The 24293-nt window shown below is 41.4% G+C and overlaps 1 protein-coding gene across 1 annotated transcript in view; it reads left to right on the forward strand.

Moving 5' to 3' along the window:
- Positions 1-24293, forward strand: part of LOC142074746 (phospholipid-transporting ATPase IC-like) — a 43913-nt gene that overhangs the window by 10642 nt on the left and 8978 nt on the right. Inside the window, exons 2-20 of the mRNA XM_075135609.1 lie at positions 5580-5772; positions 9398-9495; positions 10804-10917; positions 11452-11550; positions 11657-11718; positions 12158-12230; positions 12326-12396; positions 13649-13731; positions 15460-15618; positions 15797-15885; positions 16645-16835; positions 17752-17960; positions 18817-18860; positions 19004-19160; positions 20342-20530; positions 21286-21398; positions 21880-22044; positions 22404-22515; positions 23658-23733. Coding sequence (XP_074991710.1) covers positions 5592-5772; positions 9398-9495; positions 10804-10917; positions 11452-11550; positions 11657-11718; positions 12158-12230; positions 12326-12396; positions 13649-13731; positions 15460-15618; positions 15797-15885; positions 16645-16835; positions 17752-17960; positions 18817-18860; positions 19004-19160; positions 20342-20530; positions 21286-21398; positions 21880-22044; positions 22404-22515; positions 23658-23733 — 2285 coding nt within the window. The 5' untranslated portion in view covers positions 5580-5591. The remainder of the gene's footprint in view (positions 1-5579; positions 5773-9397; positions 9496-10803; positions 10918-11451; positions 11551-11656; positions 11719-12157; positions 12231-12325; positions 12397-13648; positions 13732-15459; positions 15619-15796; positions 15886-16644; positions 16836-17751; positions 17961-18816; positions 18861-19003; positions 19161-20341; positions 20531-21285; positions 21399-21879; positions 22045-22403; positions 22516-23657; positions 23734-24293) is intronic.

Genomic DNA, 24293 nt, shown 5'->3' on the forward strand with positions numbered 1-24293 from the left:
ATCAGCTTAATTTTCTAAAATAAGGAGACTGTTAGCCTGGTTTATGCCTGCTATGCCAGAACCGGGAGCTAACCATTGCTTCCCGCTGGCCCGGGAAGCGTGGCCGCCCCGGTGAGTGCCCGCCTGGGCTCAGCGCCGACCCCAACCCCTCCGAGGGAGACAGTCTTTCTTGCTGCACTGGCTATCTCGCTGCAAGCAAGGTTAAAGCAGCTGCAGTTCAAGTTGTCGGTGCTCTGCATGCCCGCTCTCAGAGGCTGGCTGATGCTGATGGACAGTTAGTGGCTACTGAGCTGTGGGGAAACCTCTTGATTTCGTCTAATGCTTTCTCTAGACTGAAGTTTTGTTTAATGTCAGGGTTTCTGCCTTTGTGACTTATCTGAAATGGAGTGAAAACCCCTGTCTTCAAGTCAGGAACTAGAAAATAGGACCATACAACCAAGAGCCAACTGGTTTAAGTGTTCTTTGAGTATTTTATCAAGCACCGTGTTACAACTGTGTTGTTCTATCGCAGGCCCTCCCAGAACTGTTTCCACAAGCACCAAAAGCTCTCTTTGTAAATTTTGACAGCATTAGAATTTAATTCAGAATTTAGGAAAGTTACTTATGTGTAACACTGCTGGTGGGATGGCGTTTGCTGCCCTTGAAAATGCATAGCTCAATCCCTGGGCAGCAAGATCCTTCAGGGTTTAAATGTTACATGTAGTCAAGTAGATCTCGTCTTATGAAATGCTCATCCTGTCTCTGAGAGGAACTGTGCAGCTTCTCTTGCGTTGGAATTTTGTTTTGCTAATTACTTTTCTTTGCCACTGCATATATTCAAACATTAATAATTATTGGTTGAATCTAATTTGATGTGAGAGATGATGCCCTCAAAGCCTAGTTATTTGTAGCTTTTTTTATTAGTCCATTCAACGCAAGATCTGTAAAAGCAGTGTTCATTTTGGGTTATATTATTGTGAAACGGGAAAAGCAGATGGGATCTTGTGTGAAACAGTTTTACCCCCAGCTCCAGCAAGCCAAACCTTTTTTTTTGCCTTACTGTTTTGTAAGCGATTGTTATTTCAGCTCAAGTCTGAACGTAAGCAGTGCACACAAACATAAGAAATTGTCTGTCTCTCTTCTGAGAGTAGATCCTTTTAAGAATGGACCATTGCTTTTATTTTATTTCAACACTGTTCATAAATAGTTTTTCTCCTGCATGGCATAGCCTTTCTAGCTTTTTTTTTTTTTTTTAAATTGTGGTGCCTTTTTTCTCCTCAGAATAGTGACCGCTGCAAAAATCAGTAGCGGCCGCCCTCTCTTCCTGCCATGTTTAATTCACCTTTGGTTTCTGTTGCGTCCATCCCGCGTCCAGGTGCCGGTGGATGTGTGCTCTGCTCTCTTTCCGTCCCCAGCTGCCTCAGTACTATTTGGCATCTCTGCTGGTCCGTGCTGTCGGTCCCTCCTGTCTCCTCTTTCACGTTGTGATCATTCTCTACCTTTCTCTGAACTTCTGACGTGGCTGTGACATCCCAGCTAGCCCTTTCCATGCAGACTAGGTGTCAAGAAACTTAACTCTAAACCAATTTGTCACCCTGTCACTGGAGGACTCCTTCGCCCTTGGCTGCACAACACCTCTCCGCTCTCTTCCGACTGCGGGTGCCTTTCTGCGGTCTCCTAGCCAGCTCCCGGCTCCCCCGCTGCCACGCGCTGGCTGACAGCCCCGCCTGTGCTCCCCATCAGTCGGACCGCTGTTCCCAAGGGCAGGGTGCCTACAGAGCAGGCAGGCAGCGATGCTTCCCGGGAGACTCTGCTGGCTACCAGGGATGTTAGTGGTGAGATCTGCATTTCATGGTATCAGGGTTAGTAAATGCTGCCTGAAATTACTGGCGTGTGTGCGATTTCATTGCCTTCTGCAGAAATGATAATGGTGCTCTGCAGCACAGAGCAGCTCAGTGGACAGAGTTGTGCTGCCTGCAGGGTAACAGTTAATGAGATTTCCTCTGTTAGCGGGGTCTTCCAGTTACCAGTTTAGTTCTTTAAGGAGGTAAAGTGAATACAATTAATTTGATCTTCCCCCCAATAAACCACTGCACTGGCATTCCCAGCTAGCATCACAGGCTGCTTCTGTTTGTATTTTAGGTATTTCCATTTAGCTATGCATCTATAATAGAAAACAAATGCAGTGGTTTTTTGACATCTCATCTAACCCTTTGCATGGTTAATTAGTTCATTAATCAGTTAATCAGTAAAGATTAATGGACTAAAGGCTGAATCTCTGTGTGCCAGGGGTGTGAGCTTATTTTGCTTGTCTTAGAGCGAGAGCGATTCAAAGATCTGGTGGTATTTTTTTGTTTTAAGGATTGTGCTTGTAAGGATCTTCAACTCTTCCCCTCCAGCAGTCCCCATGTAAGGTATTAGCAGGGCAGAATCCTTGACTACTGCAGGGCTTCTTGCAGTCATGTATATTATATATATTTATATATATTTCAAAGAGGATTTAGTGTTATGTCCTGCTCTAAAAGGACTTTGTTTAACATTGAAACAATTTGTGATTGAAAACTTAAGGAATTTCTTCTGCCTGAACAACAGTCAGTGCAAAGAAAATCTAAACATCTATAAACCCCAAAGGAGGCACATGGTTGAAGAGTCTGATCCTGGCTTGCTTACAAAGCTAAGGCATTGTTGGCTAAGGGCAGGATTGTCCATAGCCCTGTTTGGGTAGAAAAAAATTGGACAAAGTCAAATGTTTGCCTTGGCTGTAAGTATTGCTCAGCAAGTCAGAGTTTGCAGAATTGTTAAAAGTCAAGACTAATACCCAATTCAGCAGCGTCTGTCTGGCTTGCCGACGGAATGAAACCTCGATGTAACCTGGGGGCCCCTGAGCCCTGACATGGGTCAGGCAACTGCCCGCCTGCAGCCGCTGCAGCGCAGCGAGGCGAGGCACTGCGCCCAGCAAGGGCCGTATAGCCAGCTGCTCATTGACCACCGCGCGCCAGAAACTGCGTGGATTGCATCACAGACCGCTTCCTGTAATGATGTCTGTGCAGGTTGTCCTGGCCCCGTGTATTAAGTTTTTAATGAGTAGGTTGCTCTGGAGATAAATTTTTCATACTTTTCTTCCTTTCTGTATCAGGAGAAATACGAGATTTTATGGGGATGGAGTGGTACCCTTACAAAAGGGGTAAAAAGAGGAGAAATAAACCAAAATATCACAGTGAGGTATTCAGGTGCCTGAGTTTGAGCTTGAATCTCCTGTGTCTTGAGGTGAATTCCCTAACTCCAAGGCTATTTAGGAAAACAAATGATCTTTTCACAAACGTTTCAGGTTCCACAATTGTGTTAGTGACTAGCTGTCATATTCCTGGCTGATTGCGTCAGTGAGCAGCCTCTAACAGCTTGAGTGGGTCTTGGGAGAAGTTGTATTAATTCATATTAGATTAAACTGTGTGTTCATATGATACCTGGTGGGTTTGGTTTATTTTGTAAACTGGCAGTCTTGAAACATTAGCCTGTGTGCTGGGCAAGCACTGCAGTGCTGCGGCTCATGGGTGTTGCATGCTTTGGGCTCCCAGCCAACAGTCATGTCATTTGAGTAGCATATTAAGTGCTCATGTAATATTTATCTCTCTCTTATAAGAGATGTTAAGGAAGGGAGACAATTCAGCTTTGCAAAAATAGAAACTAAAGTGGATGTCGACAGGGTTTGGTGTCAGGCCCAGTGACTGCTGGTTTTGTTAGCAGCAGCATACGGGGTGTAGGGTGGTGCTGGCCTTCCTTCCCAAAACCGGGCTCTTTTTGCAAGACGGGTCAACAGGCAGGTACACTAGCTGCTGTGCACGTTATGTTACTTGGCTTCAGCGATCCTTTAACTTGGTTTTATTTTGAAGTTGCCAGGGAGCAGCAAGAGCAGCACTGCTCCCCATGGGAAGGCAAGCGGACGGGGGTCCCAGGGCTCACGAGGCAGGCAGGACAGGTGACGAGACGGTGGCCAGGGCCAACCAGAGTCCAGGCCATAAGGCAATGCCACGGGGATGAGGCAGGTCCAGGGTCAAGCCGGGAAGTTGATGTGTAGCTCAGGGTTTGGGTCAGGCCCAGCGATGGCTGCAGAGGTCCACAGTGTCGAGGCAGAGCTGAAGGGGGCATGGACATGGCCACAGCTCAGCTAGAGACTGGCCGTCCTCTGATGCAGCTCAGACCGGGCCCGTGGCCTGAGCCAAAATGTGGCTCCTGGTCCCATGGGCGTGGGCCGGGGTGAGGCTAGTCAGGGCCAGAGAGGCTTATTAGTGCCCTTGGGGCCCTGGCAGAAATGGGTAAGGTGATAGAGCCCCCTCCTCTCCTCATGGTTTTTAATTTTCTTACAGTTGTTGTGGTGCCTAGCACAGACAGGACAGAGCCTGTTTGGAAGTGTTGATCTGCAGAAACAAGTGCAATTTAAGCTTCAGTACCACAGATTTGGGTATTGCATGGTTAGAAATGAACAGGACACACTCGTCAGAATGGCCTGAACCCTTGTGCCACATCAGTTACTAAAATGCCAGGACACCCAGCAAGTCGACTAACTGGCCAAGCATAGATGAAGACCACCTAGGAATTGTGCAGGTGGTTATTTGTAGGTGTTGGTTGGAGGGGAGTTACGCATAAGTAGATGGTTTCTGGATTTTGTTTACAAGCAGTTAATTGGACGCTGCCTGTTGCAGTAGATACTTAAGCTGTAGAAACTGTCTTGGTGATCTAAAAATGCTGCAGGAGGCTGGGATCCCTTGTTGCCTGTCTTGCTCCCATCTCAGATCACAGCCAAGTGCAGCAGCCCAAGTCACAACAATGTTGGGAGTTTTTTAAGAGCTATAATTTAAATAAACTTTATGGAAAGTGGAGATCCCAATTTGGGAGATAATGTGCTAGTGCTCAAGGGTTAGGGAGCACGTGCGCTTTCTGAAAAGCTTCAGGCAGAGGTATGCGCACATACATCACAGCTTCAACTGACTGTTCTTGTGTGTTGAACCACAAATTAGTTATAAACTTCCTCGGATATTTGGACACCAAGATGTGGGATCTTGCAATGAGAAATGCTGACATTCAGCCTGTGGGGAGGGGAGAGGAAGCGAGGACTGGTTTGGGTGAGACTGGGCAGACCGGGATGGAGGAGCAGCTGCGTGACCCGAACCCTGGATGGCACGACTCGCACTGGCCCGGCACTCGGTGCCCATGCCTGGCCCCACCGTGGCCAAGCAGGGCTCTGGCTCCTGTGGCTCCGCAGGGGACAGTGTAATGGCCGCTGGGAGTCAGGTGTTTGTGGGCTCCCTAATTCCTACGTCCCACTCGAGGTGTCCTGCGTCACGAGCACAGGGCGTTCCGTAGTCTGTTGTGTGAGCACGTGTAATTACATATAGCAGAACGGTAATGAAAGACTTGCTGTGAAAATAACTGCCTCATGACTTTGGTCTGTGCTTGAAAACCAAGCCCATGCTCTACGCTGTCCCAGGCAAACTGGTTTCAAACATGGTTTTTGGTGCATCAACAGAGTAAAATTACGGAGACGTGGTTTCCAGCATTTGCTATGTTAACTCCTTTCCCTAACTTCTATGAAATGCTTGCAGGGCGCTAGCAGCATGATCACAGAAAGGGATTCGGAGACCACCTTTGATGAGGATTCCCAGCCTAATGATGAGGTGATGCCATACAGTGATGATGAAACGGAGGATGAGTTGGACAGTCGGCAGCCTGCGGTTGAACCAGGGCAAAACCGAATCAACAGAAACGCCGAGGAGAGTCAAGAGCCATTGAAAAAAGGTAACGTTATGACAGAAACTTGATTTGGGTAGCAAATGATCCTGAATACAGAGGCTGAGCCATGCATGGATCAATTTGATTTGTGCTTATTCGTTAGGTAGGATTTGGAATGGTTTATGTGAATTTGTGGAGGAGTAACTGATGGCAGTTCAGTTTAACAAATGTCAGAATGAAAATCAGCTTCATTCCAACCTGCAAGCAGAGTTCTGTGCCACTGCTTGTTGCGTAAAGCTAATGATCTGCATGGTGGGTGACCTCATCTTAATTAAGGCAGCCCTAGATGTGCATAGCCTGTGGTCTGAGAACTGCTCGAACAGGACTTCAGATACTTGTCTTCCCTATCATCTGGAAACTTGAACCAGTATAAGCCAATTTGCTGTGTTTAGTCAGTTGGTTTGCATGTATTTCTGCTTTCTAAGTATTGTGCAGATGAGATTTCAGCTCCAGTGCTAATTTTGTGGCCTCATGATTTTCTTTATTTGCAGTAGTTTCAGAATTACAGAGAGATGGTTAAGGTGAGTAGGAGTTCAAAGAAACCCGTCAAGTTCAGTCTATGCTGCCACCAGCGTAGGAACATAAATGGGAGGAACCTCGCTAGCATGTTTTAGACATACCTGTTCTTAACCAAGGAACAGGTCCAAGGAAAGTCTGTAACTCCCCTACGTACATTTTTTTTTTTCAATGTTGCAATGTGAGTACTTTTTATTTAACCACCGCCTGTTCAGTATATATAGATTTCTTCCTGTTTGTGTAGCAATAGGGAACAGTTGATCACCTCTCACTTTCTAAATGCCTACTACGTGTTTTCATTTTATAACCACCTATTACATGTTTAGTTTTGGTGTTTTTTTATGATGACTGAGGTAACATAGTCTATAGAATAAACACAGTTTTTTCAGCCTCTCATCATCCATCATATTTTCTTGAGTTCTCATCATGACTGTTGCTCTCTCCCCCCACTCCCTCTTCTTATTTTATCAGATATTTTATTTCGTAGCCACAGTACACCAGCAACCACAGGTTTGCTTTGTGGCCTAGCATAAGCAGAAGGAAAAGAAAAAAGAGAGAAAGAAAACTAAAACAGGACCGCCTACACCTTCAGTTTTTTTTCTGAAGTGTGCTGTGCCTTTTCCTTTATTCTGGTGAATTGGAGAGAATCTGAAAGCAGGGAGATCAGTTTTGATTCTGCCTTCCAAAGGGTTCATAACTCCCGCTAGTTCAGTGTAACCACAAGTCTCTGCTGTCTATGCAGTTAATGTTACCCAAATGATTATCCAAAATATGGACTAGAGCTATGGATATGCCAGAGTTCCTTTGAACTCCGAGCTAGGGCAAAAGCTTTAAGGAGGTAAAAGATGTTACCATGCAGGCTTGGTAGGCCAGTACTCTAATCATAGAGCTTGTAAACAGTTGACAAACTCTGTCAGATTTTTTTTTTTTTCCTCTTTAGACCCTTTGGGGTTTTTTGTTTGTTTATTTAAATCCTCTTTGCCTGCTTTTTCTGGTTAAGAGATAATTCTCTGGCATAAGTTGCAGAATTTGTAGAATCTGCTGACTGGTTCAGTAGCTAATTATATTCAGGTAGTGCTACAAAAATGTCATCCTTTTTGCTTATTTTCTTTTTTTCCCTTCAACAAAGTCAGTTTTCCCTTTATGTTCCTTTAAAGATGATGAATTACTGATGCAGCTTCCCAAATATTAGGTATTACTTTAAACTGCTTGAAGTGATATTAATTTTGGGGAGCTTCCTTCCTGCAGGTTTTATTTAAGACCTAATTTGCCAGTTTTCCATCTGGGGTGCTAAGGTTTTATCAACACTGCAATGTTTTTGTGAATGTGGTGAAGAAATGTTCTTATACACATTTACAATTTCCTTCAGTCCTGTCATTAGTAACTTTCTCAATTCATGCACTTTAGTAATGCTTATCTTCTTTTAAACCAAAACCTGGTCCTCCAAAATTTTTTTGTGAATTTTGTGTAAGGCAGCTAAAACTCTGTGACTCGCAGCACTTCTATATAAGCCCTGACCAGAATGCACAATGTATCTTCACCATCTGCTGTATGTTTTCATTTATGCAGTCTTAAATACAAGCGCTACAGCGAGATAATTATTGCTCTACTATCTTCTCAGCTTGCAACCAATATGCTGGAAATGAGTTGTATAGTCACAGGAAAGATCCTGGATACGTCAAACGAGAACTTGCTTTATGTGTTGGATAGAAAAAAAAAGAGGCTTTGTGTCTGGATTTGAGTTTTTCAGTCTGAGTCAGCCTTACGGGACACGACTGCCTTTCAGCGGCCCTTCCAGCAGCCCAGGAGCACCCCCGCACCGCTTCCCCGCCGTCCCCGGCAGCGTGTGCCGGTCCCCAGCCCGCGCCTCTGCCTCCGGGAGTTTCGCCCCATCCGCGCTCTGCAGCGCTGCCCGCACTTAGGTCACAGGAATCCCGGGAAACCAGAGAGAGCGCCCATTACGGACAATCGGGGTTGGAGAAAAGGGGGAGATGCTTGGCTGATGAGTCAGGAAAGCTGAATTTCAGAGTACTGCTGCCTCATCCTTCCCAGGCAGGCAAAGCACGCCTGCGAGTCGGCTTGAAAACCTGCTGAATGAGTTCGGCGGGGAGTTTCTTTGATGTGGGCAGGGCCTGAACTGGTGGGTGTGGGTAGCAGGATTAATAGGGCTGTCGGTGATGCAGGCTGGAGCGCAGGAAAGGGATCTGAAGGATCTTGGAGGGAAAGAGGTAGCCTGTGAAAGAGCGGGCGTGGAAAATAACTTGACAGGAGGAGGCATTCTGGCAGTAAATAGTGGTCAGCCAAAAGCTATCCTAGGTGAACCCCATTTAAAGATGGACTTTGTAGGACTTAGATTAATGATAGGGACCTTAAGGTGGAGACGGATGATTTGTTAGCAAGTCCTCTAGAAACTTTTTCCTTAGGGAGGCTGTATGTCAAGTCAGGTTTTAAATGCTAAATACTGAAGGTGACAGAAGGAAGCAATATTGCTTAGCTGCTTTGTAAGCAATTTTATCAGCTTATGGTCAAAAACTTCAGAAGGCTGCTGCAGACATCGCTTGTTTAGTTTTCTTAAATTTTACCGCAAAATGTTCCTGAGTTTTCAAGCAATCAAACAAAATTGCTGGCTGAAGAAATAAAATGAGCACTTCAGATTTTTACTTTTTTTCTAGTTGTAAATGAAAACCATTGCACAGTATGGTTACATGAAATAATTGTTTTCAAAAGTTGAGTGGACCTTTTCATTTCTAGAAAGACTGAGAAACCCTATTTGGGGTGCTTAGTGCTTCACAGGTGTAAAAAACAAACAAACAAAAGGGGGGAAAGAAAGGAATTTAGCATGAATAAATGTTACTCTGATAGATTTTCAGTTTCTCATAGAACTCCCAAATTGTTAATCACCACTTCTTCCTACCTCAGATTACATTTTATGTGTTAATAAAGACAAATAGCCTGGAAACGTCTTGAAAACCTTTTTTTAGACTATGTACTAAAAAGCACGTACCAGTCTTGTTTCAATTGAAAGTACCTTTAAAAGATGGCATTTGAGAGAACACCTGAAACTGGCAGATTTGTAACAATCAGATGTTGACCCATTTTGTCTTGTCTCTTCCAGACTGCAGCTGGCAAGTTAAAGCGAATGATGAACACTTCTATGAACAGCCCCAGTTTAAGAGAACAATATTTCTGTGCTTCAAAAAAAGCAAATATGCAGTAAGTTTTCTTTTTCTCAATTATTTGCTAATAGTAGTTGTCAGGGTGAATACTTTCTTAATCTCAGTAAGATCTTCCCAACCACTGCTGATTAATGTAAAAGCCGCAATTAACACTTCCATAGGATTTCCATCAAAGGTGGGGAAGTATAACTGATTTTGGGTTTGTGAATGGAAAATCATGGTATCAAGAGACTTGTTTAAGATGAGATAGAGAATTAGAAGCTAGGTGTCCTCAGTCCAAATTCCAAGTTTTATCTGCTCAACTACGGCTGTTGCAAATGTCCGCGTAGGTGTCATCTTTCATATGAGAAGTCTCAGTGTAGTATTAAGCAACATCCTGATTAAGCTAGACTGGGACAGTCTTAAAAATAGACATTTGGGAATGTCTAGTCATTTAAACAGTGTCATTCTAAATCCACCTAATTATGATAAAGGAGACATTTTTATCTCATTTATCAAGACAAAAGGTTGAATTTTTTTTTCCCTGTTCCTAATTAACTTTTCAAAGTAATAAAGCTATGGTGCCTGTATGTGGTGCTGGTTTCGAGTCACAGAGGCTTGGGCTGCGTGGACTGTCCGGCTTTATCTGTGATGCCTTGGCTCATGTGGTTCCCTTGTACCTGCTGAGATACCTGCCTTGCCGACTTGAGGAAGGATTATCTCATGCATGAGTATGAACTTTTAATAGTAAAACTGCTACAACTGGAGCTGTTAAAATGGAAATCCCTCATGCTTGGACTAGGTAGTGACTGGCACTCATGAGACTCAATCTTTGCTGGATCTGACATTGTCCCTCCTGAATAAGTCTAATTAGCAGTCCTTTGTATCTGGATTCAGTATTTGTAGTTTGATGCCTGAGACCAATTATATGCCTAACAGTGAGTTGTGTATTTAGCAAATAATGTTGAAAGGCGTTACAGAGAAGATTGCCAAGGAGGAGGAGAGCACTGAAGTTTCCTCCCTTCTCTGTGCTCATCTGGCAGTGCCATGTGCACTGTGTCATTTACCTGGGGAGAGGCTGTAATCTCTCCACACTGTGACTGTGCAATGCCCTGTAGTCCTCGGTGTAGCTAAAGCTTCAGTCTGAAATGCTTTTTGGGGTATGTTAATGTCAGTGAAACAGACCTTTTTTGCCTTATCTCATTAAGACGGTGACCCATGTTAAACTGTTGAGGAAAGGTACAACTCTAACGAAGTTCATAGGAAAGATTTCACTAGTAAAATGCTTTACTTAAAAATATGCATTGTACATTTGTAATGTAAGAAGAATCTGCTGTTCTAAATGACGTTTGGTTTTCTTCAACAGGGAAATGCAATTAAGACATACAAGTACAACCCTATCACTTTTTTACCACTGAATCTGTTTGAACAGTTTAAAAGAGCAGCCAACTTCTATTTCCTCGTTCTTCTCATTTTGCAGGTAAGAAAGTTGGAGAGAATACTGTGAAGTGAATTTGAGGTACTAATCTGCTGAGCTGAATAATACTGATGACACAATTCAGTGCTATCCTGTCAGGAAATTGAAGGGTACTTTGTAAGGGACTGGATCTGAACTACTACAGAAACTAAGCCCATCTTAACAGAAATCTGGAAAAACCTACACTAGCTTTGTGTTAGCTAGGATGACCTAGTTGCAGAGTTCATGAATTTCGGGGGGAAAAGATGTTTCTTTTACTCTGTAAAACATGATGGCCTTAAGTTCCACTCACGAATCAGAAGGTCCAACAGAAAATATGAGGAACTACAATTGTTAAAGAGAAGCCGATGCTGAGGTGGGGCAGCACGGTCAAACTCTCCCCCAAGAATTTTGTTCATCTTCACAACCTGACTTAAAATTTTCTCTCTGATGTGTTGGTTTTCTTTCTTATGTTATAGTTGGATCACTATTAAAATGTCTCTGAATTGAGCTTGATTGATAATCCTGTATTGAACTGATTTTATTTGTCTTTTGTAGTCGATTCCCCAAATAACTACCCTGTCATGGTATACAACGCTGGTGCCCTTACTCTTGGTGCTGGGAATAACTGCAGTCAAAGACCTAGTGGATGACATTGTAAGAAACATGTTTTGTTAATATTAAAAGCAAAAAACCCCAGTGTTTTTCATTTCTTTAATTGTGATAGGCAGTAGGGAGTACATTCTCTACTCCTGGTTTTCAGGCTCGTCACAGGATGGACAACGAGGTTAATAATAGGATATGCGAAGTCATCAGGGATGGAAGGTTTGTACTGTTCCCTCCTTAACTTTGTAAGTAACGTTTGTTGCCTTGTTGCTAAGTTTCATCACAGATCTTAAACCATAGGTGATAGAGAAAGTTCAGCTTTTTGTTCTCTGTTACACGTCTGTGTGAAAACCTAATTGAAAATGGAAGAGAATTGCCCAAAGGAGTAATTTAAACTAAATTCTGTGGCACTAAATCTGTGCTAAGAGCAACTTCTTTGGAGAGAAGGACAGAAATTCAAATATAGGTGAAGAGGGAAGAGAAGAGGTAGGTTGACTTCTAAGTTACAGACCCCCATCTAAAAGTTTCCAAAAAGAAAAAACACACCTTACTAAGGTGTAACATTTTTGTACTAAGGAAAATTCAATATTTCAAGATTTATAGAGTGCATAGTGTTCTAGATTAAATAGTAATAATTATTAAACTATCTTGATATTAGGTTCAAAAACACAAAATGGAAAGATATTAAAGTTGGTGATATCATTCGTCTGAAGAAAAATACTTTCGTTCCTGTAAGTGCTTTAGATATATTTGTTTTATGTTTCTACAGAGTTCTGTACGAATCTTGACTTGGATTTATTTGATGCTTATTTATTTGTTGTTCTAGGCTGATATTTTGCTGCTCTCCAGCTCAGAACCAAACAGTCTCTGCTATGTAGAGACAGCTGAACTAGATGGGTAAGGCTTTATTTAAGGATTTCTTGGATTTAATTTTGGCTTACTGGTAAAAGAGCAGGAAGTGTGTATTTCAGACTCTACTTGTCACTTGTTAAGCCACACCTGGAAAACTGTGTCCAGTTTTTGATTCCCACAATTCAACGATCATTAAAAATTGGTGAGTGTCCACTGGAGTGCCACAAAGATATCTGAAGTGTTGGAGAAAGTGATATATAAAAAAAGGGTGAAGGACTTGGATTTATTCAGCCTGGAGAAGAGAAGGGCGATTCAATCAGTCTTCCAGTATCTCAAAGATAGTTACAGTGAAGATATTTTCTTCACAAGGATGCATATTGACAGGACAAGAAGCAATGGATATAAGTAGCTCCAGAGGAAATTCTGTCTGCATTCAAGAATAATTGTTCCCATGGTGGATAATTTTTACCATTGGAATAAGTTGCCCGGAGAAGTGGTGGAATTTCTCTCACTGGAAACAGTCAAGGCTTGGCTTGACAGGGCCCTGGACAATCTCATCTAATGTCCTGCTTCCAACAGGAGGTTGGACTGTTGATTATCAGAGGTCTCTTCCAATCTGGACTTTTCTATTATTTTAAACTTTTCTTATTCCCTGGCAGTGGGAAAACAAAAATACATGTTTTTCTGTGGAAGTTTTTCATAGAAACTGCTTAGATAGCATAAATCTTACTGTCTCTGTCATGTTGCTTTGTAAATGTTTTAGTTCATGTTGTCAGAAAAGCTAGTGCTGAATTCTTTTAGAGAAGTCCGTAATGATACGGACTTCACCTAATGAGGTGAAATGTTCCTTTTTCCGAATGAGCAGTGTATTCGTCACTCAACCTTTAGTAATCTTAAAAACAATGGCTTATAACAGCGTGTAAAACAAGGCTCTGTTTGTGTTGCAAAAGATTTGTTCTCTATTGGAGCTTTTAACAGTATCAGTTATTAAATATTGCTTTCAAATAACCATTGCTTCAAACTTAATTATTGCATTAGCAAAACAATAATTCTGAGAAGCTTCACTTATCTACAGTGAGCAGACGTAAAAGGGTAAGATTTCACTTGTGAAGAAAAGCAGCCAGTGTAAGAACTAGTCACATGCTTCGTGAATGCTTCATATTCATGGAAATGCATGGCTTTGCCATTGCTTCAAAATAGGAGGTTGGCATATTGATTTGCTTAATTTAATTTTGTTCAAACTTCTTCCCTATATCCATATTTTCAATAAAATGACCTTTTTATCCTTTCTTCTTAGCGAGACTAACTTAAAATTCAAAATGGCACTTGAGGTAACACACAGATACCTTCAAGAAGAAAGTGCGATGGCAGACTTCAATGGTTTGTACGGTTATATTCTTATAACTATTCAAATGTTGCTCAAGCAGTTTATAGGACAAGTAAATAGAACATGGGTGGGGACGGAAGTGTTGCCAATGGTGCTTGTGATTCTGCAGTTAGTGGCTTCCTGGCTTTTGTCACGCAGCTGCGTAAGCAAGTTGCACAAAGAAATCTGCGCTGCTGAGCAAAATATAGTCTGTGTGAAGATGAGACCTTTGCCATGAATGAGCTATGGCACACGAAGCAGAGATGATGGAGCCCTTTATTAGTGTTTGCCTACCTGTTTTCTTTGGAAAAAAGTATGTTTGCTGCTGGGATTGGATCTGGAAAATATCTTCTATTGTCCTTTTCATATTTATCATTATGATCTAGCCGCTTTCTGTGCTTGTTGTGGAAACCTGAAGGGCAGAAATCCCTTCTTTTACTGAGATCTGACACAGAGTTTTATCTCAAGCTGAATTTTTTAGCAATCCTAAAATTGCAAATGGTTTAAAAAAAAAGGGGGGGGGAGGGGGGAAAAAGGGGGGAGAAGGGGGAGGAAAAAGGGGTGGGGGGAAGGGAAAGAGAAAGAAAGAGACTTAAAACAGAGTGACATGGAGAAGTAAGCAAGTAGGGACTGTTCCTGGTTTCCTCTGGTATAAGAACTGAGAAACATAAAGTGAAATGAGCAACTGACAAATTCAAAATAAACAGAAGGGAGACGCTTTTTCACACAAGAAGTAGTTAGGCCAAAATTCAGAGTTTGTCAAAGGATGTTGTGGATGTAAAAAGTCTGTGCTTTCAAAGAACGTCTCTTGAGCAAATTTATACGGAAGGAGAGCCTGCCCACAAAGACATCGGCTCTGGTTCAGGAGTTCTGTTGGCTGCAATTTGCTGCGAGACTGTGAAAGCGTTTCAGTGGCCTGTGCCTGTAATTTTACTCTTCCTTGCACATCCACCAGTCTTGATGAGAGACAGGGATCAGGGCTAGAGGCAGAAGTGTTTTGGCCTGAAACTGCCATTCTGTGCTCCTCTGTAGCAATCGGTGGTTATGCTGACATTTACATTTACTTATTTATTTCTGAAACACAGTTTTGATAATGGTAACTGCAGCATGAAGCAAAATTTTAGGGTGAGCTCAGTTTTGGGGATGGAAATGTAAATATGTAGCATCGAGTGCCAATCATAAAGTAGGCAGTGGGAATAGGGCAAGTCAAAGTAAAATGTCACTTTTTCAGCTGCAGTATTCAGGTATCTGCGCAGTGTAGCAATGCACGGCGGCAATGCGCATCTGTAGCAACGTATTGCATGAAGGTTGTCTTCCCCTTGTGGGATCATTGCTAGTAAGTCTTCAATGGCAAAATGAACTGAACGCTGCATTCATGCTAGAGCGTAAGATCCAGAGACATATGCTCTTGTAGGCAGGCATTTGTTAAAACTTGAGAAATATTAAAAGAAAAGGTGAACAAAAGGTGCCCTATTTGGCAGTAAATACTGCCTGTACTGGTCTTGGTGCAGAAATGAATTCTTTCTGCTATTTCAATCTGGAAAGCAAAATGCCACCCTAAGATACCGTATTTAAAATATCAGCAACACAGCACTGAATATTTGTACACCCTAAATTTCAAAGAAATTGTTTATTCAAAAAACCAACCTCATGAAGTAAAACTACTTCTGTGGTGGGTGCAAATCAATGCATTTTTATTTAACTGTTGTATATTAAACATATTCTCCTACAAATTTTTTTAGGTCTAATTGAATGTGAAGAACCTAATAACCGACTGGATAAGTTTGCAGGAACATTATTCTGGAGAAACGTCAGTTATTCACTGGATGCTGATAAGATTTTGTTACGTGGGTGTAAAATCAGGAATACAGAATTCTGCCATGGAGTGGTCATATTTGCAGGTATTTATGAATTGAACATGTGTCATATTTACCAACTAAAAGCATGCCCTGTAGAGTGAAATGACGTCTTTATCTTATAAACATTGACTGTATTTTATGTCCCAGTTTTGCAAAATAGTAATACTAGCACTTGTTTGTGTATTGTATCTTCCCTTTCTTTTTTTTCCTTTATTTTTAGGTGCTGATACAAAAATTATGAAAAATAGTGGAAAGACGAGATTTAAAAGGACAAAAATTGACTCCCTTATGAATTACATGGTTTATACTGTAAGCCTTTTTGTCTGAAATTCAGATGTTTGAGTTCATTTTAAAGTGCATAGAGTGAATGCACATTTAGGAAACTTTTTTGTTTTGTTTTGGTGTAATAAGTATGTTTCCACTTTGCTTTGACCTGATGAGTTGGGATGAAGTAGGAGGGAATCTAAAAAGGTGCCTTGCTGTTGGCAGAATCTGCGACCCTAAACTGCAGGTGTAGGGCAGCCTACATGATGTGGAAAAACGCTTCAAACCCGGTGTTGCAGGTGCTTCTGCTTGTCTGCACTGAACGGTTGGACAGAGACCTGAGGACCCCGGTCCAGAGGTCCGTTCAGCCTGCAAGGTTCAACACCTGTGGGTTTTGTCCTTGGCCAGAACCCGAGGGGTTGTGTATGAGGAATACCCCCTGCCCTACAACCTGCGCTCTACCGAGTGTGGTTCTCTGGGACGGGGAAAGAGGAGAGAGGCGCTGGCCTGTTGGCAGGCAGAGGCACTTAACTCAGCACGATTGCGGTTCTGTCCCTGTTCCGAGCATGTTCGCATACCCTATTCGCTGCCTGCTTAAATAAACATAAAAACATGAAAATAGTGCTTGGGGAATAGACTAAAATTAAACCCAGATGATTTGAAGAGACCATTTTGTGGGAAAGGTTTACTCCCCTTCTTCTTGCTTACAAATAAATGTAGTATTCTATTTTGAACATGGAGATTTGGAATTTAAGTCGAGGAAGTGTTTCTGAAGTGTCACAGGCCTCTCTGTGTACACTGTAGATTTTTGTCGTCCTCATCCTGCTGTCGGCTGGCCTTGCCATTGGACACACTTACTGGGAGCAGCAGATTGGCAACTCGTCGTGGTACCTCTACGATGCACAAGACTTCAGTCCTCCGTATCGTGGCTTTCTTAACTTTTGGGGATATATCATTGTTCTGAACACCATGGTTCCCATTTCCCTCTATGTGAGGTAGGTAAATACCTTGGCCTTTAATAGCTGAACTGGTGATAGGGTTGAATTACTTAACTTCTGCATTAATAGTGAATGGACTTAATTTCCTGTTGGTGGTAACAAATGCAGCTTCACATTGGATGACGACGCATATTAATTCTCTGTCTTACTGAGAAGACACTGGATACATTCACCCTCTTCACTGAGATTTTACAAGAAAGTGATCTGTATTGCTTTCATATAAAATCATCACTCGAGGATCTTTGACTCGGAATTTAAAGATACCAAACTCTTCTTACAGTATTAAGCATATTTGTTCTACACTTCAACTAAGGAAAAAATTCTCCCAAGCAATGATCTCTGCCAAAATTGGAGGCTTGATCCTGATAGTATTTAACTTCAGTCTAATTCTGCAGTCATAGTGCATGAAGGAAACTACTTGGAAAAAAAAATTAAAATGGAAAAACTGTATTTTCCAGATTTATTCTCAAAAGAGAGGCCTCACTGTTCCATGAAGTATGAATAATTTTGCCTTTGCCAAACCTGTCTGTAACATATTTGAAGTCATCCAGCCTTCTATCCGCTCTTCTCCAAATTGTACTTAAAATGCTATTCCCAAGTGGGGTTTCTATTTGTTATGGGAGCAGCACCATCGATACTTCTGGCTTGATAAGACTGTAGAGGCTTTTCCCCAGTTACTGCGGTGTTGTTGAAGCTGAGCTGTGTGCTCCGACATCAGTTTGAGTGGCCTGTGTAGGGGTGATGGTGCTCTGTAATGTGCTGGTAAATGTAATTGTTTTGTCTTAAGCTCCTGGGCTATATAAGCAATTTGAGTCCTGGAATATAGTCAGAGTCCCCTGGATCTGATGATATGTCATTATTTTGAAATATGAGATGCAGCTGGGAGTGAGAAAATTCATTTTATTTCATTTAGCGTTGAAGTGATTCGTTTGGGCCAAAGCTATTTTATAAACTGGGACCTGCAAATGTATTACCCTGAGAAGGACACGGCCGCGAAGGCCAGAACCACCACGCTGAACGAGCAGCTGGGGCAGATCCACTACATCTTCTCTGATAAGACGGGAACGCTTACACAAAACATCATGACGTTTAAAAAATGTTGCATAAACGGCCAAAGATACGGTAAGTCTGTGCCACACTGCTGCCCCTGTAGTGAAAACCATGGCTAGCACAGGAGCTCTGATTTATGACAGGAACACAGGGGAAGGACCCTGCAAGTCCCTGTATAGCACAGCTGGCAGCCTCTGACCAATCTATATAAATGAGTAGGAATTTTAATGCTTGCTTGAAATTGGGTGCACATGAGTCTTTTTAGTTTCAACTGAACTTCTGTGAGTTAGCCCTGGCATTGAGTAAAGCTCCAGTAAAATTTATTTGTTGGGGTTTTCCCACCGTTTTCCCCTTTAAAAAGGGGAAACTCATGGACCTGAGTGGAAACTTCCAGTAGAAAAGTCAGAAATGAGTAATTTACAGAATGCTTTACTTCTGGTAGAAACACCTCAGGGACAAAATTTATCTAGAAACAAATAGGAAAATTTAACAAGAACAGCAGTTTTTCATTTCAGTGTTAGTTACTTCCATTTCCAATCTTGTCTGGATTTCAGTATTTAGAAGATGCAGCATATGTGCTCCAAAACTATTGTTTGGTCAGTTCAAATAACAAAGAACGCAGTGTGCTAGCGCCATGTGCTTTTTCAACATCCTAACTCTGAAGAGAGATGAGGAATTTCTGACAGTGAAAGCTGTGTTACACCAACATGGATGTTTCATGACAATTCCACCGCATGCTTTTTTTCTTATATTTGCTTTGGGGTCACTAGTATACAAAGGTGCTGCGGCTGTGAAAGAACTTGCTTTTTTTCAAATCTGAGCTGTTCTAGTGCGGTAGATATTCTATATGTTTTTTACTTTGTGAGTGAGTTGTAAAAACTTTGTTACTCTGTCCCGTGCCTTCTAACTGATGGTGCTTGCATTGCAGGAGACTGCCGGGATGGAGCAGGGCAGCTTCAGAGCCACCCAGAGGTAGGTCGGTCCGATCTGGCGCTGAAGGCACTGCGGTCTGTGGAACAGGGGACGTTCCCTTGCCAAAGTGTCAAGAGATGCAGGTAGGCACAAAGCAACTGCACATGAGATAACTCAAACTCTCCCTTCTGTTTTCTAAGCAGCAAGTGGATTTCAGCTGGAACATGTACGCAGATGGAAAGTTCTCGTTCTATGATCACTATCTGATAGAGCAAATAAAATCTGGAAAAGAGCCAGAAATTCAAAAGTTCTTTTTTCTGCTTGCTATTTGTCACACAGTCATGGTTGACACTTATGATGGTGAGTATGTTTGGGTGCTTTTTTTTCTTGTGTAAGGGGAAACAATAATTCAGATCCTCTCCTTGCACAAGGAAGAGGTCTGAAACTACTGCTAATCCCCTAAGTGAGAAGGAGTGCTAGGCACTTAAATTAAACAAAAGCAAGAGCTGGTGCTATTCCCTGTGCTGAACTTACCTGACCATTTATGGAAGGAGGACTGTCTTTATGACAGTTACAGTTGTGGCAAATGCGCATCTTAAATAACAGCAGATTTAGAAAGGTGGGGGAATAGTTTATACAGAGGTCTTGTGTTTTCATGTTATAGGTCTTCTCTCTGTTCAAATATATCTTTAAAATCTCAAAAGCAGAAACCTCGAATAAAATGAAAATGACACTAGCATAGTCTCTGGTTCCACATTACATCTGTGAAAGTACAAACACATTTGGACACTTGTTTTCAGTGTGGAAAAAAAAGCGTTTTCAGCATGAGGGTTTCACGCCCTTACTCCTTGAAGCACAGCGCCATGGACGTATACAGATCATGTATGTCTGTCCTAAGAGTATTGGCAGCAAATAACCAAAATGAATAACAAAAATGTGACAGAAACTAAATTTACAGGTGAATGGCTATTGAAGAATTCATGAATGTGAAAAATAAGGTTGGAAGATTCAGTTAGAATGAAGAGTAATATGGCTTTACTCCTACCTTTGCGAGATCTTTGTGAAACCGGCAGTCTCCTGTCCTTTCTTGCTCTTCCTACTAATGTTTTTGGGGTTGTTTCCAGTACATTATATTGGTGTCTGTGGCCAAGGATTTGTCTTTTGGAGCTTCCTTTGAAAATGCTTAAATGAATGCATTGAGAAATTAAGATATTTAAGTTACATTTGTTTTGAGACAGAAAAGTTACGGTTTTTGCTTTTGTACCTGGAGGGAAGAGGGTTCAGTGACTTACCCCGTTTGGAAAGTACAGGTAATAAGAAGGAGGGGGTCCCTAATCCCTCTCCTCCGTGTGCACTGCTATCTGGTGCTGCAGCAGTGTATTAGACCTCCCTTCAGAAAAGGAAAGGATGTGGCATTGCATGTCCAGCTCTCAAGTACTCTGAAGAATGGGTGTGAATTTTTTAGCTGTGGTGTCCGAGTGCCCCTGTAATGCTCAGGTATATCCAGGCTTTCTCTTCTTTTCACTGTTTCAATGACACAGGCCAGCTCAATTACCAAGCAGCTTCCCCAGACGAAGGGGCCCTGGTTACGGCGGCCAGAAACTTTGGCTATGTTTTTCTTTCACGAACACAAAATACCATCACTATAAGTGAAATGGGGATTGAAAGAACTTACGATGTCCTTGCTATCCTGGATTTCAACAGTGACAGAAAACGGATGTCTGTCATTGGTAAGCTGATTACAACCAACATTTACAGAAAAAGTCATTTGTATTTCATAGGTGAAAAAGTACGTGCAAGGGAAGTTGAAGTCAAGAATTACGGCTGTGTTACGCACAGCCCTATGATAGATTTTAATCCACATAGCTCTGTATAGCAAAAGAGAGGTTTCATAATTAGGTGTGAATGTGTCCACTAGACAGTCCTGGTGTTCGGACGTGGCCTCTGCTGAAGACAATCTTAGGTCCCTTTAGTAGAAGCTTGAAGAAATGCTGCAAAGATGATTTATTCCCCTTTTTCCCCAGAGAACAAACAAGTTATATGTTCCTCTAGCTATTGGACACTAGGTATGCAGGTTGAGGGATAAATAGCTCTTTAGTTTTAATTTCAACTATCTTTAAAGAAGTCAGTCTTGAATCAGTTAGAGATCTGTTGTTTTTAAGGCTATAATTATGGTGCATCATCCCTCCAGCGTATGTCTCTGCCCAGCTCCTATGGGCAAGTGAGATATTAATCCTGTATGAAGCATTATCAAAAACGTAGTCGTTGGGAGTTTAAATATCCTCTCCTGTCACGAAAGAGAAGAGGAAATGCACTTGTCAACCAAGTTACTTAATTGAACAATATTAGAGATGATGAAGAAGAAACATGATCTTGTAGTTTTGGTACTTAACGGCAGTAGACTGAAAAATCTAATCTGAAACTATTCCTTTATTTAAATATGTACTCTAACATTTTGTCCAACCTCTCATATTTTACTCCACAGTAAGAGAATCAGGTGGAAATATCAGGCTATATTGTAAAGGGGCTGATACAGTAATTTATGAACGGTTGCACTCAAGGAATCTAAAGAGAGAAGCTACAGAAGAAGCACTAGATGTACGTTTGTATTTTATATGCTATTTTTAAATGAAAAATTGTTTATCTGTGACTATAATCTAATTATTAATTTCCTTTTCCTAAGCTATTAAAACAAATGCAGACCTATAATTGGTTCTACAAGTCATCCCAAACCTGAGAAATAATCAAAGTGATAGAAGTTTTCATGCATGTTCTTAAAAATGCATTCATTGTCTTTTCCTGAGAAGTGAACTTAAATTTTGTTTACATGCTTTTTTTTTTCATAGTTATCAGTATTCCAGATCACTCCACTCTGTTCTATTTGTCACCTCTTCAGTCTTTCTCTTCAGACTGCCTTGTGAGGTATAATTTAATTTTTGGCATTTCTGAAATACCCAGGACTAATTGTGCAGTCAGATTTGTTTATCAAGACTTATCAAATGCTTATGATCTTAACTCTTATGTTTAGATTGCAAATTAAGAGGTTTGGGAATATGTTTTTTTTTTAACTATTTTTCAGATTTTTGCAAATGAAACTCTTAGGACGCTCTGCCTGTGCTATAGAGACATTAGTCGTGATGAATTTGAAGCATGGAATAAAAAGTTTATGGAGGCCAGTGTAGCTACAACTAATCGTGATGAAGCTCTGGACAAAGTATATGAGGAAATAGAAAAAAACTTGATTGTAAGTCAAACTTTAAATTTTTAGTGTACTTTTATTCTTATCTAAGAAGAAACAGATCTTTTTGAAAATAAATCATCCTTGTTTATTAGGACATTTTGATTTAGATCTTTTCAGTATTTTTTTGGCTTTAGAGCCACGCCAAATTTTGGAGTTTAATAGAATGAAGGGAAATGTATTTTAGTACATGTATTTCAGTGTAGTCACTTCTATATGCAAGAGTTTGTCTTTACTGAATTCTTAGCTTGAGCTGTACCTTGGCTTGAAGACATATCCAGGGTAGTTTCATTCTCTACTGAAAATAAATCAGGTTTTTATAGATGTTTATCCTACTAAATACCTATATTTCAAATATCTTCTAGCTGCTTGGTGCAACAGCTATTGAAGACAAACTACAGGATGGAGTTCCAGAAACTATTTCCAGACTTTCAAAAGCAGACATTAAAATCTGGGTGCTTACTGGTGACAAAAAAGGTGGGTTTACTTACAGCCAAAGAGCTAGTAAAAACAGGATAAGGGGTAGAAGATAAACTGGGACAAATGCAGACTAGAAATAAAGCATGTGTTTCTAGAAAAGCTGAGTTTGAAAGTCCGTTTAAATCAAAACTGGAGGAATTTCTACAACGTGCAGAATTTCATCCTAGCTGTTCCCAGTCCAGAGTTACTGGATGGGCTTCTGTGTGACTTCTGTTCCTCTAACAGATTTAGCCGAGATGACTGATTTTGTGACTGTCTTCTGTAGGGAAGTATCCAGCTACTGCTTTTCCCAATGCAAAGCAAATGCAGGACAGCTTGCTTTTAACATCAGAGGGCAGGTACCAAAGCTGTCTTTTTACAGAGAAAATTTACTTTTCAGATAATCACAAGTGCTGCTGACAGAGACTGATTTGCTTTTCTTTTGGTAGTTGCTAGTCTGCAGTCCAGCAACACGTTTTGTTAAGTCAGTTCAAAAAATGGCATTAAATTTGTAAGTAAGAATGGCTGTACTACAGCCTGGATGGAGGTGCAGCCAGACCAGCGTCTCTCTGACGCTGGCAACAGCCTTGGTTCAAGGAATCCACAGTTAAGGACAGGGCAAGGTAGTGTGGCATACCCTGTGGTTGATTCTTGCAATGCCTTCAGAGTAATGGCGCTGACATGGAGACAGCATCTCCATCATCAAGTTAAATAGGCCCTGGTAGATCTTTCTTCCATGAATTGGTGATAGACTTTTCCAGGTCACCAACAGTTTTTGCATTCAAAACACCTTGTGACAATGCATTCCACCACAGTAATGTACATTTCATAGGAAGCGTTGCATAGGAAATATAATTCCCTGTTGTTGACTTTAAATCCATTGCCCACTGCGCCTTCATTGCCACACAGTAGTTGTATGACAAATAATTGACAAGCATTCTCCCAGCTTCTCTGTGCTATGTATGATTTTTTTTTTTTTCCCCTGTTCATCCACACTGTGGTAATGAAAGGGAACTTCTCATACTGAAACATAACTTACTTAAAAATAGAATTAAAATTAAAAATTACTTAAAAGGACTTCAGGTACTTCTGGCTGCTCCCAACAGTTACTCATGACAGAACTTTAAGTAAATATTTTCCTCTCTTATTTTTTATTGTAGAAACTGCTGAAAATATTGGATTTTCTTGTGAACTCTTAACAGATGAAACAACAATCTGCTATGGAGAAGATATCAGGCAAGTGAAAAGCACAAAGGATTTCTTTTGTGGGAATTAAAAATTTTTAACATTAACCCAGCAGTAACATTGGTTTGTCCCACAGTGACTCTTCAATGACTGAACAGTATTTCTTGGCAGTTGTTCAGCTGTACGTTGTCTGTTTCTTTGCTTTTTATGGAATTGTAATTTTACAAGGCAGCCTCTTAATTGTGGGTAGAGGTGGTGATATCCTATTTGCAGGAGGTTATACATTCTAGGTCAACAACTGTTGACATGAAATTTGTCCTGTAGCTCAGACAAGTCTGGAGCCCACCTGGAGTGGGCTAAGCAGGTCTCTCCCTAGTCCAAAATTGAGTACTTGCCAGGTTTTGCTCTCACTGCCTGTCCCTGAACTCCAGCATTACCCCAGCTGGTCTTTCACCCTATCCCATGCTCCCACGCAGTACAGACCTATGCTATAAAAACACAATGGATCACAAGGTATTCAGCGCTTAGTCATAAAGAATTTGTCAAAATGGTTAGACCCAAGGAAAAACAACATGGGGCTGGGAGGAGAACTAGGATCTTGGAACAGTGTC

This window comes from Calonectris borealis, chromosome W (assembly GCF_964195595.1).
Source record: "Calonectris borealis chromosome W, bCalBor7.hap1.2, whole genome shotgun sequence".
NCBI classification, from domain to species: domain Eukaryota; kingdom Metazoa; phylum Chordata; class Aves; order Procellariiformes; family Procellariidae; genus Calonectris; species Calonectris borealis.